Source organism: Mauremys reevesii, linkage group 2, assembly GCF_016161935.1.
Source record: "Mauremys reevesii isolate NIE-2019 linkage group 2, ASM1616193v1, whole genome shotgun sequence".
Classification (NCBI taxonomy): domain Eukaryota; kingdom Metazoa; phylum Chordata; order Testudines; family Geoemydidae; genus Mauremys; species Mauremys reevesii.
The window spans coordinates 269,856,244-269,873,478 of record NC_052624.1 but is presented as its reverse complement, the minus strand read 5'-3'; the positions used below and the strand labels follow the sequence as shown (position 1 = coordinate 269,873,478).

At 40.4% G+C, this 17,235-nt stretch overlaps 1 protein-coding gene and 1 long non-coding RNA gene across 8 annotated transcripts in view; one reads left to right on the top strand and one right to left on the bottom strand.

Moving 5' to 3' along the window:
• ASAP1 (ArfGAP with SH3 domain, ankyrin repeat and PH domain 1) overlaps positions 1-17,235 on the top strand; it is a 323,210-nt gene that overhangs the window by 86,176 nt on the left and 219,799 nt on the right. For 3 of the 4 annotated variants that reach the window (XM_039523658.1, XM_039523659.1, XM_039523657.1), the window contains one exon: positions 6,833-6,962. In XM_039523658.1, the coding sequence (XP_039379592.1) occupies positions 6,833-6,962 (130 nt within the window). Of the gene's footprint in view, positions 1-6,335; positions 6,532-6,832; positions 6,963-17,235 lie in introns of those variants that run through there. The other variant, XM_039523660.1, reaches the window with a different exon arrangement.
• On the bottom strand, positions 1,211-6,544 carry LOC120397586. Of its 4 annotated transcripts, none has more exons than XR_005593877.1 (5): positions 6,404-6,523; positions 4,659-4,786; positions 3,323-3,405; positions 1,863-1,935; positions 1,211-1,493 (listed from the first exon to the last, which is right to left on the bottom strand). It is a non-coding gene; the product is annotated as an uncharacterized LOC120397586 (long non-coding RNA). The 4 variants fall into 4 exon arrangements; XR_005593878.1 differs by lacking the exon at positions 6,404-6,523 and adding an exon at positions 6,040-6,168; XR_005593876.1 differs by lacking the exon at positions 3,323-3,405 and having other exon boundaries at positions 4,659-4,733; positions 6,404-6,544.

The following is a 17,235-nucleotide window of genomic DNA, read 5'->3' as shown; positions in this document are numbered from 1 at the left end:
TTTCTCATATTGAAAACTCGGCCTGGCTACTTCTGCCCTTTTTCAAGACCTGTGGCTATCACTTCCTAATACAAAGAGGAAATGAACCAGATTCAGGGGTATATTATTTTCCCCTTTCATTATGCAAATACAATTCACTGGCCTTGTTGATACTCATGCTAACCAATATTTGCATTTCTCCCCGCCAACTCCCCAGCCCGAGCAGGTCTGCTACACACCATACACAAATGCCCAGGCAGTCACACCATGGTTCAGAACAAATTTGATTCAAGGAAGAGTAACCATTTTGTGGCTCCTTGCTGTGCTAGTCTTTGCCAATGCAGAGGGGTTGCAATTTATGGTGGTTGCAAGCATAACTGTCCCAGTAGGAACTATCCTTCCACTGTTGTCCCGCAGACCGCAGTGCACTTGTCACTGCTTAGGTGGCCTTCATGGTTTACTATCTGCACTCCAGTCCAGACAAGGGTCAAGTTTGCCAGAAGACAGATACACCAAAGAGCTCAACTCATGGCTGTTTTCCCAGCAAGCAACTTTAACAAGATGTTTTCCTACATAAATAGGGCCCTTCAAGGGAATATACTCTGGGGTTTTATCTTCTATAGATTCTTTAAGGTAAGAGAAAGCCCTGTTTAATCTAAGCTCTTTCCCCCCATCCCACAATTATCTTTCCTATGAATTAGAGAGGGTTTCTTAAAGGGAGCATCTGCAATCAAAGAATACAATATTCAACACACCTACAGTAATAACAAGAGAACATCTTCTGTGGCATCATCCTGGTACCACTTGTGTTAGTTCCTGTTTGCTCTGTTTTTATTTTGGCAGGATACCAAGGATCCAAAGAATAGACCACTGCTTGTTGTTGTTACTATGAGTCTGGAATGCCATTATGCGTTTGTCTGTATGACTCTTGATCTTGCATGACAATACCAAAAACAAAGGCCCAACTGAATCAGCAAATTAGTCAGCTTAATCTCATGTAACTTAATGCTCTACTTAGGTTTCAGGGTTTTTGCTTTCAGTTGTCTTCTGACACAGCTATTTGAGGGCATCCACCATTAGCATAAGCCACTATCACAGGACATTAAAGATAAAGTGGACAACATGCAAAATATGTAATCAGTTATATGTTTTTATTTGATCTTTTTCATTAACACATAGTATTAAAATGACAGAACTTAATGTTACTAAAATTTCATCTATAATGGGAAAACAATGTATCCTTTTTTCCTATCATATTAATATTGAAAGACTGTAAAAAGGGCCTTTTGTTTACCTCACTATTACTGAAAATATGCTCTGAAACTGAAAGATAGTTTTCCAAGATAGTTATCTATGTTTCCTTAACTAATTTTAAATACCAAGTAAAGAAAAATACTTGAAGTTGTCAGTTTGAAAATTGAAATCAGCTGATGCCAGTATCGAAAACAGCTACACAGGAGTAACAAAAAAACATTGAGGCAGCCTATGTATTCCACAAGCCAGGCTGCTGGATGCTGTAATGTAAAAACACATAATGTCAATCAGAATTTTGATCAGATTTTTGTTTTTTTTGTATATAAACAGAGTTTATGTGAGGTAGAGGGATAGTTGCTTTCTTTGATTGTAAAGGCAACCAACTATTATGTGCCAAAAATAACAATAATTTCAAAGATTTGTTTATAAATGTCATATCCCATAGTCTCTTTAGTGAAGGCAGTTTGCAATTTATCATATAGGTTTCCTTATATCAAATTAGCACCAATGTCAATATGTGGTATAGGCTTCAACATTTAAAATAGATTTAGCCTTTCACTGTGAGTACATGGTGCATTTCATGAGATGAAAAGTATAAACATGCTGTATTTAAAATGCATTTTTCTTACCTTTCACACAAGGTTGAGTCAGCTGCTTGAACATGTTGGTACTAGGACACTGGTTCTGAAGGTGAAATTGCTCCTGAATTGAACAAAACATTTCAAGCTGAAGTACAAAGTAGATGATATTACATATCCTTATGTAAATAATAAATAAAAAGAACATTCAAGCTATGTGTGACCTATTTACAAAAAATATGTACTGAATCTTGGTACAGCTGATACCACACTTGCAAATAACAAGCGAAATTCATCCTTGCTTTAACTTTATTTATTTAACAGATTGTTCTTATCGGCAGGCTCAACATTCAACCAAAATTATAATAGTTGCAATTTTAGAGTTATTCCTGGATATTTCTAATGCACATAGATATACATGTGTATTTTCTCTTAAAGGTAGTGGAAGTTCTTTGCATGTTATTATGAGACTTAACCTATACATATATAACTATAATAACTTACGTATATAAAGGTTTTTCTTCCTTTGAGATACCAAAGAATTCACTATGAAAATGCAACCACTTCTGGGATGAAATGGTATTGCTGTTTTAAGCATAGAGCAACACTATACAATAGATTAGAACAAGAAGAGAAGAATAATATTGAATACTTTTGACTGAAACTGAAGAATACAAGTATGCAAACTGGAAATTTGTTTTATAATCTGGACATCCCTTTCTCTAAAACCATCATATGCAGGCTGTGTCTAAATGTTGCAATTTCTTCCTGCATAACAACTCCCAAGATCCAGCCTTTCCATCCCATCCACATAGCTAAAACACTTATCCAGGCCCTCCTCTTCTTGCACTTTGACTATTGAAACCTCCTCTCTGGCCTTCATACCCTACTTATATCCATTCAAAACACTGCTGTAAAGATCACCTTCCCGGCTCATTCAATCTCATCTCCCTCCTTGCATTCATCCTGTCTCCGTTTTTTTCCACTGCATCATGAACAAACGGTCTTTCACTTTAAGGCCCTTCTAGTCTACTCTGGCACTGCCCATCATTTCTTACATGCTACAGAGATTTAAACTCCCGATGCACCAACAATACCCTCCTTGATTGCCCATTTGTCAACATTTTGGATAAACAGTCTTGTGCTTTTTCTGATACCAAGTCTAATGTAGTGGCAAGAACTCCCTGTAAATATCTGTAACACACTCTATGTTTTCCTCCTTTCAGTCTCTCTTAAAAACCAACCTATGTCATGAGGTTTCCAAAATGCTTCACAATAGTGAGGCAAGTGGTATGCTGTGACTGCTGTTTATTACACTGGTCATAACTGCCTCACAGTAATCGTGTCTTCACGCTGTCGGCTGTTTTTTGTCTTAAAATGGGGATCTTCGGGACAGGGACCATCTCTTTGTTATATTTTTTGTTCAGTGTCTAGCACAATGGGGCACTGGGCCTCAGGAACTATGGTGATACAAATTATTTATAATAATAGCATCAGTGATAAACACCTACCACTTACACAGGCATGTTGATTGCAAGACCAGACCAAAGATACTGTAGTTGGCTTACTTTTTTTTTCTCTTATTAAGAACAGCCTATTGAGAGAGTTCATTAATTAAACATGGACTCATAAAACACCCAAGCAGTGGAATTACAGCATTTTGAAGCAAGAGCTCAATTTTTTTTTGATAAATGCTGATGCCTTCTGTACCCACCAGGGACTTTCCACGAGGGCAGTTGTGACAAGCATCTCAAGGCTGATATTCAGAATTGAAAGCCTTAGGCTGCAAAGAAAATGTCAAAAAAGGCCAGAAAGAGCAGACAGCTACGATCTATGTGCTACTTGTAATCCATCTGTGAGCAAGTCCCAGGGCTCTCTCAAAGGGACAGCAGCTGGTCACCTTCAAAGAGAACATGGTTGCAAAACAGCTCCATGATTTTTTTGTTTTATTACAATCCTGTTATTGTTAGTCCATTGTTGTGTGTGTGTGTGTTTTGTTTTTGAATGGTCTTGGCCTCATCCTGCAAAGTAGTGAGCAGTACCTGTGAATTCAGTGGGAGTTTAGAGAGAACATTGTATCTTACTGGATAAGTCCCTTTTCTAGGGAAAATGTGAACCCTACTTTTCTTATGGCTCTTAATTCTCTGTCTCACGCTCTTTAAAATCCCCCACCCCCTGAAACATATAACCAGAACCTAATCATCCTGTCAGCTGCACGAATGCAACACTCAGCTGACTGGATGCTCTGGCCCAGGGACTCTGACTCCACGGCTTCAATGGTTGCAGGTATTCAGAAGCTTACATCATCACTTCAGTTTCCAGTGCTAGTTCTCTCCCAGCAAATCTGTGCTATCCAGCTGCCTGACCCTGCCAGCTTTACTAGTGAAAAGTACATGAGGGTAAGTGCTCCTCCTCGATGTAGGGCTCAGTCTTACAGCCCTTACATCTGTGTAGGGGAAAGCCAGGCCATGTGAATAAATACACATGGAAAGCTGCTGCTAAGGCACCATGATCAAAGAAAGAAACTTCTCCAGGCAGGACTGTTTCAGCACTGCTCATATTTTTCTGGCAGAGAAAGGATGCAAACTGTACAGAGAACATGCAGGCACAAATCAGATACTTCTGGTTTTAAGATTTATCAATACATTTCAGTATTATATTGCTTTTTATTTTTTTGAAAGGTAGGAACACTTTTAGGATTACATGCAAATCCACTTTAAAACCTAAGTGTGATTTACTGTAGTGTGGTTATTTATATGGAGTATTGTGTGAAGAAACTTTTGACATGGGCACATACAACTACACAATATTCATTTTAGAGAAGTTTTTAAGAATACATGCATTTACCTGGTTCTCAATGCTCAGCTCTTATTATGGCAGGTCATAGGCAGAGCGGGGCTCCACGCAGCATAATATACAAATCTGTTTGAAGCAGCAGATGCGGTTGGTGATTATTTAGGCCTCTTGAGCCTAAGCTTTTTTTTTTAAAGGCATATACAGAAATAAAAATAAAAGAGAAATGTTAAAAAGCACTTATTCTTTTCATCAGGTTAATTCCTAAAGTTATGTGGAAAAACAATGCAGAAAATGTATTTTACCTTATTTAGAAATATTACTGTATTTAAAAATATCACCTCTGAAAGTTTATGGGTTATATAACATTAGACTTGAAGTTGCTAAGTGTATCCCAGGAATCCTTTGTATGGTTTTGGAAAATGTCAGGCTACTCCTGCTGCTGTTTTGATTTATCCAGGTGGGAATAACGGTGATCTATGCAATACAACAGTCTTTTCAGTATTAAAAATATGGATATAGCTCTTTGAAAGTAACATAATTTTAAAGGATTCACATATGTAATTAATTTTATTTTAAAATGTATTGTTTATATTTTGTGATTGTGTAAACAGATGCCCCATATGTCTTACTATCAATGAAAAGTGGAGGCTGTTGGGGGAGAAAATCAATATAATCAACTTGCCTGGACTATTTAATCAGAAACATAATCCTATTGAGATATGAAATATCTTAATTTGCCCCCTCCTCTCCCCATCATAAAATGCTTGCAGCACAAAGATTTATGAGTGCTAGAAACAGCAAAAGCATTTTAATTTGATGGCTATGATGGACATTTTAAAAAAAAAAACTACAGCCTTGCCCTTGAGATTTATCTTCAGCTGATTAGATAGATTGGGATTCATCCAGGAACTAGACTAGCAATTCATTGATCTGTGCCTTGCTGGGTGACAATCATATTAACTGGTGCCAAGATGTTGCTGGAATTTAAACTTGTTCTTATGTTTGGTCAGAACATTAAGATGAGAGGACACTCCTTACGAAATCATCTTATGGGGCTTGTTAAGTAATACAGAATAATTGTTCAATTCTGTCAGGAGGGGACTAGACTATATGGACGGGTATAGCTAGCAGGGGTCAGGCTGGTAAAGGAAGACCATCTGTCGTGTCAGAGAAAAGGAGAAACCTGTGGGCCCTTTCCCTGAAATCTGTCCTACATCACTTATATTACAGGCGCTCCTTCCTGAGCTCTTGCCCGCTTCCTTATGTTTGTGCTTTGACTGCAAACAAGAAGACAAATAATAGCATCCCCCCCCATCCGCTGCGCAGACAGTCACTCCGATGTCTGATCCCAGCAGCACAGGACAAAGCCGGCTGCTGAGCCAGGAGATCCGGCCCCGAGCCCTCCCCCGTGCACGGAGGGCAGCGCGCGTACAGGGGATGCCCAAGCCCAGCCCGGGCTAACAGCAGCAGCAGCGGGTGCCCGTGGAAGGAGCAGAGCCCCCCCGGCTCGGCTCCGCTCCCGCTTCCACGCTCTCAATCTGTCCGTCGCTCTTAATGTCCTAACCCAGACAGGCCGCCTGCGCGCGCGCCGCTCCAGCTCGGCCCGGAGCGCGGCCTCTGGTCTCGCGCCGGGCTGCGGCGGGTGGCGCGCGCACCCGCCGTGGCCGCGCGCGCGTGTGTGTGTGTGTGCGTGTGTGCCGGCCGAGTCCGGCGCAGGCGCAGAGCACTTCCTTGTTTGCCCACGTAACGGCTGCGGGCGGGAGGGAGGGAAGGTTGCTGAGCCGAGTGTCACTCACGCAGTGGCTGTCAGAGGCGGCTGGAGCGCGAGTAACTCCCCGGAGCCGCCAACGCCGCCGCCCCTTCTCCTCCTCCTCCTCTCCCTGCGCTCCCCCCCCGGCCGGGGGCGCAGCCGGAGCCCGCACAAGTTAGTGCTCAACTTCCCAGCCCCCTCCCCGGGACAGCGGCGGGCGAGGGGTCCCCGGGCGAGAGCCGCGGCGGCGCCGCCTCCTCAGCCCCGAGCGCGAGCGGGAGAGCTGGCCACAGCGGGCGGGCGGGGGCTGAGCCCGCCGGAGGGAGCCCCCCGTCCGCAGGGAGCTGGGGGCAGGGCACGGGAGTTCCTGCCTCTCCGGCTGTGCTGGTGGATGCTCCGTGTCTCTCCGTGTTACATTTAACCCGCTCTTGTCCCTCTCCTCCCCCCCCTCTGTTTCTTCGTCCCCTCCGGGCAGGATCATGCCGGACCAGATCACCGTGCCCGAGTTCATCGCGGAGACCACGGAGGATTACAACTCTCCGACCACCTCCAGCTTCACCACCCGGCTGCAGAACTGCAGGAACACGGTCACGCTGCTGGAGGAGGTAAAGAATCCCCGCCTGGCCCCGCAGAAACTAGTGGGACAGGGAGAGTGGCACCCGCAAGCCAAGGGGCTAGAGGTGGTGGCATGTATATACTCTCCTTTCAGTCATTCTTTTAATGGTGGTAGCCTGCGGTCAGCTTTCATCCTTCCCGTGCGCACACACAACGCACCTTTTAAACCTCTGAGGTCTGAAGCCTGTATGTGTCAAACGGTCAAGATTGCATGAACTTCTTCAACAACAGACGCAGATTTTGTCTTTCTGTGGTGGTGATGATGGTGGCAGCAGAAGAACTGCCTGAGGTTGGAGGAATGGAGGCTGTATTCTCTTGGGCAGCATAGTGGTAGATCCATTCTGCTTGGCAGGGACCAGCAAAGAATGTGATGGCTGGGGGAAAACTGCAGAGGAAATTTGCTTCAGAAGTGAGGCAGGGTGAAGGGATGGAGGCAGGATAAGAAGATAAGTTGGGAAGAAACTGGGTCAAGGGAAAACAAAATGATGCAATAGAACTGTCAGTTTGGTTTCATCACATTCAACCTAGCAGCCTGAAGTTATACATATAGTATTGGTACTTAAACCTACTCCCCTATTTAAGCAACTGGGAGGGTACTCAGAGGAAACTGGACATATTGTGTAATTGCAGAGATGGCGTTGTTGCATCTTGTGATCTGCATCTGTTACTTGTGACATCACGATTTTCAGTATGTTTTTATGATGAATGGGACAAGTGTAGGTGATATTTTTAGGGACAAAACTGATGAAAGAAAGACAATGTAAACCCTTCACTTCCCTATATTAGGACAAAGCTCATAGTATATTGCCATATAAACGAAGTGAAACGTTTATTACCTTAGTTTGAAAGTTCACAGCTCTCAGTTCCCTATAATGATTTTCTTAACATTTCAACTCACATTTGTCAATGTTTCGAGAACTACATATAGACTAGAAGATAGATTGTGTCGATTTTCTCTATATTACAAAATTTTGCTGAGTGCTAATATGAGACAAAATGTCTTGTGAGTATGCAAAGGAATAGTATTAATCATGACATTCTTTTGGTAGTCTTGTGAATACAAAACATAATTCTATAAGATTACAATTAATTAATGTGCCCTATGTTCAAAATTATAGTGGAACTATTCTTTTTTACAATAACTTATTAGGTAATAGAATGGTAATAGAATTGCTGGATAAATACAATTGCATTACCATCCCATTTCTTTTTAAATCTGGCAGTGATCAGGCTTTATTTCTCACTTGAAGATTGAATCATTTCATAAGATATACCCACTTGTACAATTGTCAGAAATCTAGTTTCTTCTGTTCTGCACTTGACAATATTGCACCCTTCTGTTTTCAACAGTTTGAAATAGGGACAGCTATTATTATATGTTTGGTAGTACAGATGATGGTTCTTGAAAGCTACATCTCCAAAGGCAGTGATAAAGTTAAAGTAAAATTTCATAGAGTTGCTTAAATCCAACAGTGGTATTCTTTTTCACTGACAACTTTTAGGGTAATTATAGGTGTACTTTCGTGGGCTACAGCTTATGCTCAAATAAATTTGTTAGTCTCTAAGGTGCCACAAGTACTCCTGTTCTTTTTGCGGATACAGACTAACACGGCTGCTACTCTGAAACCTGTTCAAATACAATATAACATTTATATAATTAGAAAAATATACAGACAGTCTCAGTTGTGACTTTCCAATTAAAAACAAAATAGGTAGGAGACCCTATTCAGCAGTCAGAATAGATAAGTTTAATATGCCATATGTTGCACTATTTATGTAGTGATAGTACAAATCTTGGACCTTTGGAATATATAGTATCTGTTTTGGTGAAATACATTACTTTACACATTGACTTTTTTATAAGAGGATCAGTAATGAGCATTGTTTATATTTGCATTGATAGTTTGAGGATATTTTGTGAAACTATATATATTCTGCATGCTTTATTTAATAGATCAGCAATTTAAGTTCAAATGGAGTTACTTTTGAAGTTCCACTAACATTTTAGGAAAGTCTTTATTGAGGGGGCAGAGGGAGGAGAAAGCAAACCAGTAAACTGTTTTGTTGGGTACTTAAAATATATTTAACTTGATTTTTAAGTCATAGACGTTGGGGCATGGGGGTGGCTTGCAAAGAAAGTGAAAAGCTTAAATGGGTGGATTGCCCATATAAAGACTTTGTAGGGAAACTCTGCATTCTCACTTTTTTAAAACGTGATTTTTTTTGTTTAAAAACTTGGTTTATCCACAGTAGGAGAATTAAACCTATAGACACAACCCACTCTGTGTAGTGCCCTCCCAAAATTAATTTAATGGCTACCTTCTTTCCGATCAACAATTGCATCAACGCTCTGTCTCATTAAGACAGTGACAAAACTGCTCTGATTTTATTTGTTCCACATTCACAATCAGTGCCAATAAGACATCATTGAAATGTGAATTCCTCATTTTCATGTCATAACTGATGGCATGTATACTTAAGTGGGAGAAAGGGTAATGGAATTTGTTGGCTAGCTTAACTAGGGTTTCCTCATGTAGTTTTTCCCCCCCCATGCAAGAAGCCAGAGTGTAGCTTATTCAGCTGCCTTAGTACACTGATACATATTCATTTGTGACTCCTTTCATATCATGTATCAGAGGGGTAGCCGTGTTAGTCTGGATCTGTAAAAGCAGCAAAGAGTTCTGTGGCACCTTATAGACCAGGGGTCCCCAACCCCCGGGCAGCGAAGTGGGTGGGGGTCAGATAGGGGGCAGGGCTCCCACTATACAACTGACCATAATGCAGAATTAATTATTTCATTATATATTACAATAATAATAAATAAAAGTACAAAAATAAATGTAATGCGCTTGAATCGTCCCAAAACCATCCCACAGGTCCGCGGAAATTTTTTTTCTACGAAACCTGTCCCTGGTGCCAAAAAGGTTGGGGACCGCTGTTATAGACTAACAGACGTTTTGGAGCATGAGCTTTCGTGGGTGAATACCCACTTCGTCGGATGCATGTCGGATGACATGCATCCGACGAAGTGGTTATTCACCGACGAAAGCTCATGCTCCAAAACGTCTGTTAGTCTATAAGGTGCCACAGGACTCTTTGCTGCTTTCATATCATGTTAGCTTCTGGAATACAATTATCTTCATTGGATATTGTAGATTCGATAGGATGGCAATTAAGCCTAGTATCAGGTGAAAAATTAGAGAAGAAATTGTTATCAAAAGACACCAGTATATGTATGTTATAATTTGGTAAATTTTTAGCAGAAGGTCCTAAGAAGAAAATGTGAGCATATTCTTCACAAGAGAACATCAGAAGACTAAGAACGACTCTGTGAAGTACTCTTGTGTATTTCAGTTTTCTCTGTAAATCATATTTAAGTTAAAACTAAATGTAGTGTGAAAGTCTGTCAGGGAGAAAGCCGCAATTACACACTGGTACAGAGCATGGAACCCTTGTAGTCAGTGAAGTTGAGCACGTATTAGTTCAAATTCTTAAATTCACTTTGAGACTGCTTTTTGCAATATTCTAGTAAATGAACTTATTGGCAGGAAAGTCTGTTTTAAGGTATAGTCTGTTTTAGGAGAATATTATAGAATATTAATGGAAAGCAGATTTTAAATTTCACAAGTGTTTCCACAAAAAATCCTGATCTTGTGAGTTCTCATCTAGTCAGGGAACTAAAACAGACCATGTGAGCTTGAATCTTAAATACTTGTAAAAAAGTGTTTTATCAGGTAACACATGCAAAGAGAATTGCAGGACTCATTATATAAACTAGTGGTTTAATTTAAAGTATCTGATATTATCTAAAGTAATTATTTCATCAGTAAAAGAGGATTATGTGGTAATTCTTACTAAAGCTAAAATAATGGGTGTTACCAATATTTACATATGTTTGCATTGATAGAAGAATGAAGGATTTAAGAGCCAATGGGAGAAAATTAAATTTTATGGTGATAATTTTTGTTCAACAAAGCTTGGAATGTTTTGGTATTTTCTTCCAAAGATTTTTCTTGACATAATGTTAAAGTCACAATGAGAGTATTGCACAGTAGTTATATATAATAAAAATATATATAAAGTTGATGGGTCATTAGAACATTGGGTGTATGTAGTCATACCACAGGACAATATACAAGTTATTGAAGGCATAGGATAGGATTGTATATGGGCACTAGTTGTGAGTGTTGATCTGATCTGTTCAAGTGTAGCCTCTCAGTTTTGTTCTTGGAAAGCATGCTTTTAAATCAAATAGCCCCATGGACCAAATTACTGAAACAGTTAATCTTCTATCATTAAAAGTAATATGTGTGAATTCAGTATTTGTGCAAAGTGCCAGCTTATTTGAATCTTGGGGAATTAAAACAACTATTCACAGCACAAGTTGGGGGGGAGGGATAGCTCAGTGGTTTGAGCATTGGCCTGCTAAACCCAGGGTTGTGAGTTTAATCCTTGAAGGGGCCATTTAGGATCTGGGGGAAAAAAGCAAAACTGTCAGGGACAGTACTTGGTCTTGCTAGTGAAGGCAGGGGACTAGACTCAGTGGTCTTTCAAGGTCCTTCCAGTTCTATGAGATAGGTATATCTCCATATATAAGTTCCAGATGTGCAGTAGCAATTCAAGGCTCTCTTCACTACCTTGCCAAAGTGCCTCAATCCTAAACTGGAGGAAGACTTCTACAGTGAAGGGGTAACTCAGTCATCATGACCACACAATCTTTAGTCTCTCTCTTTTAAGGCTGATAGCTGGTGCACTACATATGTTTTTAGTGGGGTTTGTCATATGCTCACTTGCATATTAAAACTAGACCAAGACTCCAAACTCACTCTACACGGGCTGCTAAACAGCCATGAGATGATTTTCCATCACTACTGACCTGGTCTGGATTTGAGCTTGTGACGTAGCCTTCACCACTAACAGTTGCTTCCAATGGCTACTTTACTGTACATTTCTGTAGCACTCTTACAGTTTGAGTTAAATACCACTTTTCACTGAATAGTAGTAAAGAGAAGTTAAAAACTGTGAGCACTTTCTCAGGCCTGAAGGATTTTTCAGTAGTAGTAATCTCATAAAGCTATATTTATAGGTAAATTTAGGAACTGCTTAGATGGGATGAAAGGTGATGTTGGATAACTACAAAACATGAGTGCCAAAATAATTTTCTGTTTCCCATGTTTTGCTGTCTATTCTGGTCTCTGGTAGAATTTTGTTGTAATATACCATAAAAGCACTATGAACATTTCATATCTATATATACAAATGTTAATAGTGCTTTTCCTCCTGTAGATACAATATAACTAATACACTCTCTAAAATAGTGAATAGATATTTAATCAAATAAGCTGGGACTAGTGTATTTCATGGTCCCAATTACAGCACAGTATGTGACAACTTAAAAGAAGCAAAGTTCTGAAAATTTCTCTGCTACAGTTAAATGTATTATCTAAGATGAGACTGGAAGGTGAAATGTTTTTTAAACTTGTTTATCTTGTATTGCTGGTCACTTTCTGCTTTAGTTTAGAAAGACATAAAAAAATAGGATTGTAAAATGACAAAAACTGGCAGGATGACTCCAAAGCTCATGTAGTGCTAAAACTTTAAATTCATTATAGTATAGGTAATTTGACTCTGTATGTTAGACATTATAGCATACCTATAGTTAACATAAGATGGCCATACTGGGTCAGACCAAAGATCCATCTAGCCCAGTATCCTGTCTGCCAACAGTGGCCAATGCCAGGCGCCACAGGGGGAATGAACAGTACAGGTAATCATCAAGTGATCCATCGCCCATTCCCAGCTTCTGGCAAACAGAGGCTAGGGATACCATCCCTGCCCATCCTGGCTAATGGCCATTGATGGACCTATCCTCCATGAATGTATCTAGTTCTTTTTTGAACCCTGTTATAGTCTTGGTCTTCACAACATCCTCTGGCAAGGAGTTCCACAGGTTGACTGTGTGTTGTGTGGAAAAAATACTTGCTTTTGTTTGTTTTAAACCTGCTGCCTATTAATTTCATTTGGTGACCCCTAGTTCTTGTGTTATGAGAAGGAGTAAATAACACTTCCTTATTTACTTTCTCCACATCAGTCATTATTTTATAGACCTCTATCATATCGTCCCTTAGTCGTCTCTTTTCCAAGCTAAAAAGTCCCAGTCTTTTTAAACTTTCCTCATATGGAAGCTGCCTAATTTTGCCTAATACTTTCCATCATAAGACCCATGTTTGCAATTGCTTGTAAGGTTGCAAAATCAAGCACTCAGCATTAGGAAGTTCCAGAATTAAGATTGCTCCCTAGTACATATATTATGATGATCTTAAATTAATATTAATAACTTCAATTAATATTATGATAGTCTTTAATGATCATGATCACATGTTTTCCACAGGACCCCTGCCTTAATATAACCGTAATGTTCTTTTAACGTAGTTTTTTATATGTAATTACTTATATTACAGTAACGCCTAGAGGTCCTAACCAAGTCAGTGCCCAACACGACAGAGTCTTGTAAAAACTGTAAGAAGTTGGTGCTTTGAAGACTTACAGTCTGAGGCCCTGATCATGAAAGCATTTATGAATAACTCTGCCCATGAGCAAAGTCATTGAGTTCAGTGGGACTACTCATATACATAAGTGTTTGAATATTCAGGGTTGAAATTTAAGATGTTTAAAGTAGGTATAACAAACCCGTGTGTGCATGAGTGGGTGGAGTAGGATTGGGACATGGGGAGGACGAAGTAGTAGTAATACAAAAATATTTTTTTGAAGAGTGACTGACTGACTGTAAAAAGTATCATGCTGCAAAACGTCTGTTAGTCTATAAGGTGCCACAGGATTCTTTGCTGCTTCTGACTGTAAAAAGAATGAGGAGTACTTAGTCTCTAAGGTGCCACAACAAATTTATTTGAGCATAAGCTTTCGTGGGCTAAAACCCACTTCATCGGATGCATGCAGTGGAAAATACAGTAGGAATATATATATATATACACACATACATACACACACACAGAGAACATGAAAAAATAGGTATTGCCATACCAACTATAACGAGAGTAATCAATTAAGGTGGGCTATTATCAGCAGGAGAAAAAAAATGTAGTGATAATCAGGATGGAGAAGGCATTCCATGCAAATAGAAGAAAGTGTATAGATGCATATGGGGCAACTGGACAAAGCAGTAAAAAGCAAACAGTTGACAAGAAGGTGTAAGTAACAGTAGGGGGAAAAATTAGCATGGAGAAATAGTTTTTACTTTGTGTAATGACCCATCCACTCCCAGTCTTTATTCAAGCCTAATTTAATGGTGTCCAGTTTGCAAATTAATTCCAATTCTGCAATTTCTCATTGGAGTCTGTTTCTGAAGTTTTTTTGTTGGAGTATTATGACTTTGAGGTCTGTAATTGAATGATCAGGGAGGTTGAAGTGTTCTCCGACTGGTTTTTGAATGTTATATATCTTGACGTCTGATTTGTGTCTATTTATTCTTTTGTGTAGAGACTGTCTGGTTTGGCCAATGTACGTGGCAGAGGGGCATTGCTGGCACATGATGGTATATATCACATTGGTAGATGTGCAGGTGAATGAGCCTCTGATAGTATGACTGATGTGATTAGGCCTTATGATGATGTCCTCTGAATAGATATGTGGACAGAGTTCGCAACAGGCTTTGTGGCAAGGATAGGTTCCTGGGTTAGTGTTTTGTTGTGTGGTTGCTGGTGAGTATTTGCTTCAGGTTGGGGGGCTGTCTGTAAGCGAGGACTGGCCTGTCTCCCAAGATCTGTGAGAGTGAGAGATCGTCCTTCAGGATAGGTTGTAGATCCTTGATGATGTGCTAGAGAGGTTTTAGTTGGGGGCTGAAGGTGACTGCTAGTGTCATTCTGTTACATTCTGTGTTGGGCCTCTCATGTAGTACTTCTGGGTTCTCTTCGGGCTGTCAGTTTGTTTCTTCACTTCAGCAGGTGGGTAAGAATGCTTGATAGAGATCTAATAGGTGTTTGTCTCTGAGGGGTTGGAGCAAATGCGGTTGTATCTTAGAGCTTGGCTGTAGACAGTGGATCGTGTGGTGTGGTCTGGATGAAAGCTGGAGGCACGTAGGTAAGTATAGCAGTCAGTAGGTTTCTGGTATAGGGTGGTGTTTATGTGACTATCACTTATTAGCACTGTAGTGTCCAGGAAGTGGATCTCTTGTGTGGACTAGTCCAGGCTGAGGTTGATGGTGGGGTGGAAATTGTTGAAATCATGGTGAACTTCCTCAAGGGTTTCTTTTCCAGGGGTCAGATAATGAAGATGTCATCATTGTAGCACAAGTAGAGTAGGGGCATTAGGGGATGAGAGCTGAGGAAGTGTTGTTCTAAGTCAGCCATAAAAATGTTGGCATACTGTGGGGCCATGCGGGTACCCATAGCAGTGCCGCTGACTTGAATGTATATGTTGTCCCCAAATGTGGTTATCAGGGATACTGTTCCTGATAATGTCATGCCAAACCTGGTGGCTGAACTTTTTGACTTTGTCCTCACTCACAACTGTTTCACATTTGGGGATAATGTATACCTTCAAAAGATTATATTTAAAATGTTCCAGTCAAATATGGACTTTTGGGACAGTAAGCATCAAATGAATTTCCTGGGGAACCCATAGGGGGAGCTTAATGCAAATTCCCCAACTCGATTTATGCAAAAACCCAGCCTTTTGAAGGCAAGCCCGGAGGAGAGGGTCATTGTCTGCTGCTTATCAGGCCTGATCTGTATAAAGAAATGGCTGATCTGTTCTGGATCTAAGACAAATTAACCCGTAACCATGGAGAAAACCCTTCTATGAGTTTAGAGGGAATAAAACCTACCAGAGCTCCAGGTTGATGTTGGAGGTGATCTCTGGTAAGCTTTTTAGCACGTGTGTAGTTGCTTTTATTGTTGTATTGTGTCTTTTCTGTAATGCTTTTACTGTAAGAATAAAAGTGCTGGCTTAGAAGGAGCAGTGTGGTAACTTATAACTATGGGTGGTATGTTCTTTGTAGCCCTCAGAGAGAAAGCAAAAGTGCAGGCATTGGCCTTTTTAGGCTGTCTGGCTTGCTGGAGATATTAGTGCAGCCTTAAAATCCCCAGTCAGAAGGGAGTGAGATGTGGGTCTGTGCACAAAAAGGTGGAAGTGAGAGCTGGAAACCTTTCTGTGGGTACCCTTCAGGGATCACAGAGTGGGAATGCAGGTACAGATACCCTGAAACTGTGACAGTGCCTTTACAGATAATTTTGGAGAAGGCATTCCATGCAAATAGAAGAAAGTGTATAGATGCATATGGGGCAACTGGACAAAGCAGTAAAAAGCAAACAAAGTAGCTGACATTAGATAAATTATTAGAATGGACAGAAAGGGTGGAACTAACTGGTGGAGGGCCTTAAAGTAAAGGATGAGAAGATTGTATTTGATGTGGTAGAGAAAGGAAAGCCAGTAGAGAGACTTAGAAAGAGTGTCATAGTCAGAGTGATGGGCTGAGAAGATTTTTTCTGTATAGGTAATAAGTGAAACCCAATTGCAAAGATCAAATAAACTTGAAGGAGACAAGGTATCTGCAGTCAAGGAGCAAGGTAAGGGTCCATCAGGGTTTTGGCACTGTGGACAAAGAGAAAAGGCCAATCCTTTGAATTGTTATTTAGGCAAAAATGACAAGATTTAGATACCATATGGATGTGTGGTTCTAGAGACAGGGCAGAGTCCAAGATGACACTTAAATTGTAGGCATGAGTGACTGGAAGATTGTTGGTATTAACACTGCTGGAGAAAGGGGGAACTAGTGAGGGCTTGATGTGGGGTGAGGAGGGAAGGAAAATGATGAATTCAGCCTGGACCACATTAAGTTTAAAATAATGACAGGATAATGAAAATGAGATCAGGAAAACAGGCTAGGATGTGGGTTTTGACAGAGAGAGGGACTGTCAAGCATAGTGAGGCATTGACATAAAAGGTGGTAGTTGAAACCAGGTGAGTGGAGAAGATCGCCTGCTGATGGGGTATAGAGAGAGAGGAGGAAAGACCAAGCACTAGATTTCAAGTTGACTAAGGGCTTGTCTACACTTACAGTGCTGCAGCTGACGGGGGAGGGGGTTAGGTTGTTATAACTGTGTCGCTCAGGGATGTGGATTTCCCAAACTCTTGATTGATGTAGTTATACCAACATAAGTTGGTAGTGTAGATCAAGCCTAGGTTTTAAGTCAACTGCTTTTATTCTGTGATACATACTTTGCTGATTACAATTTACTGTTCTGA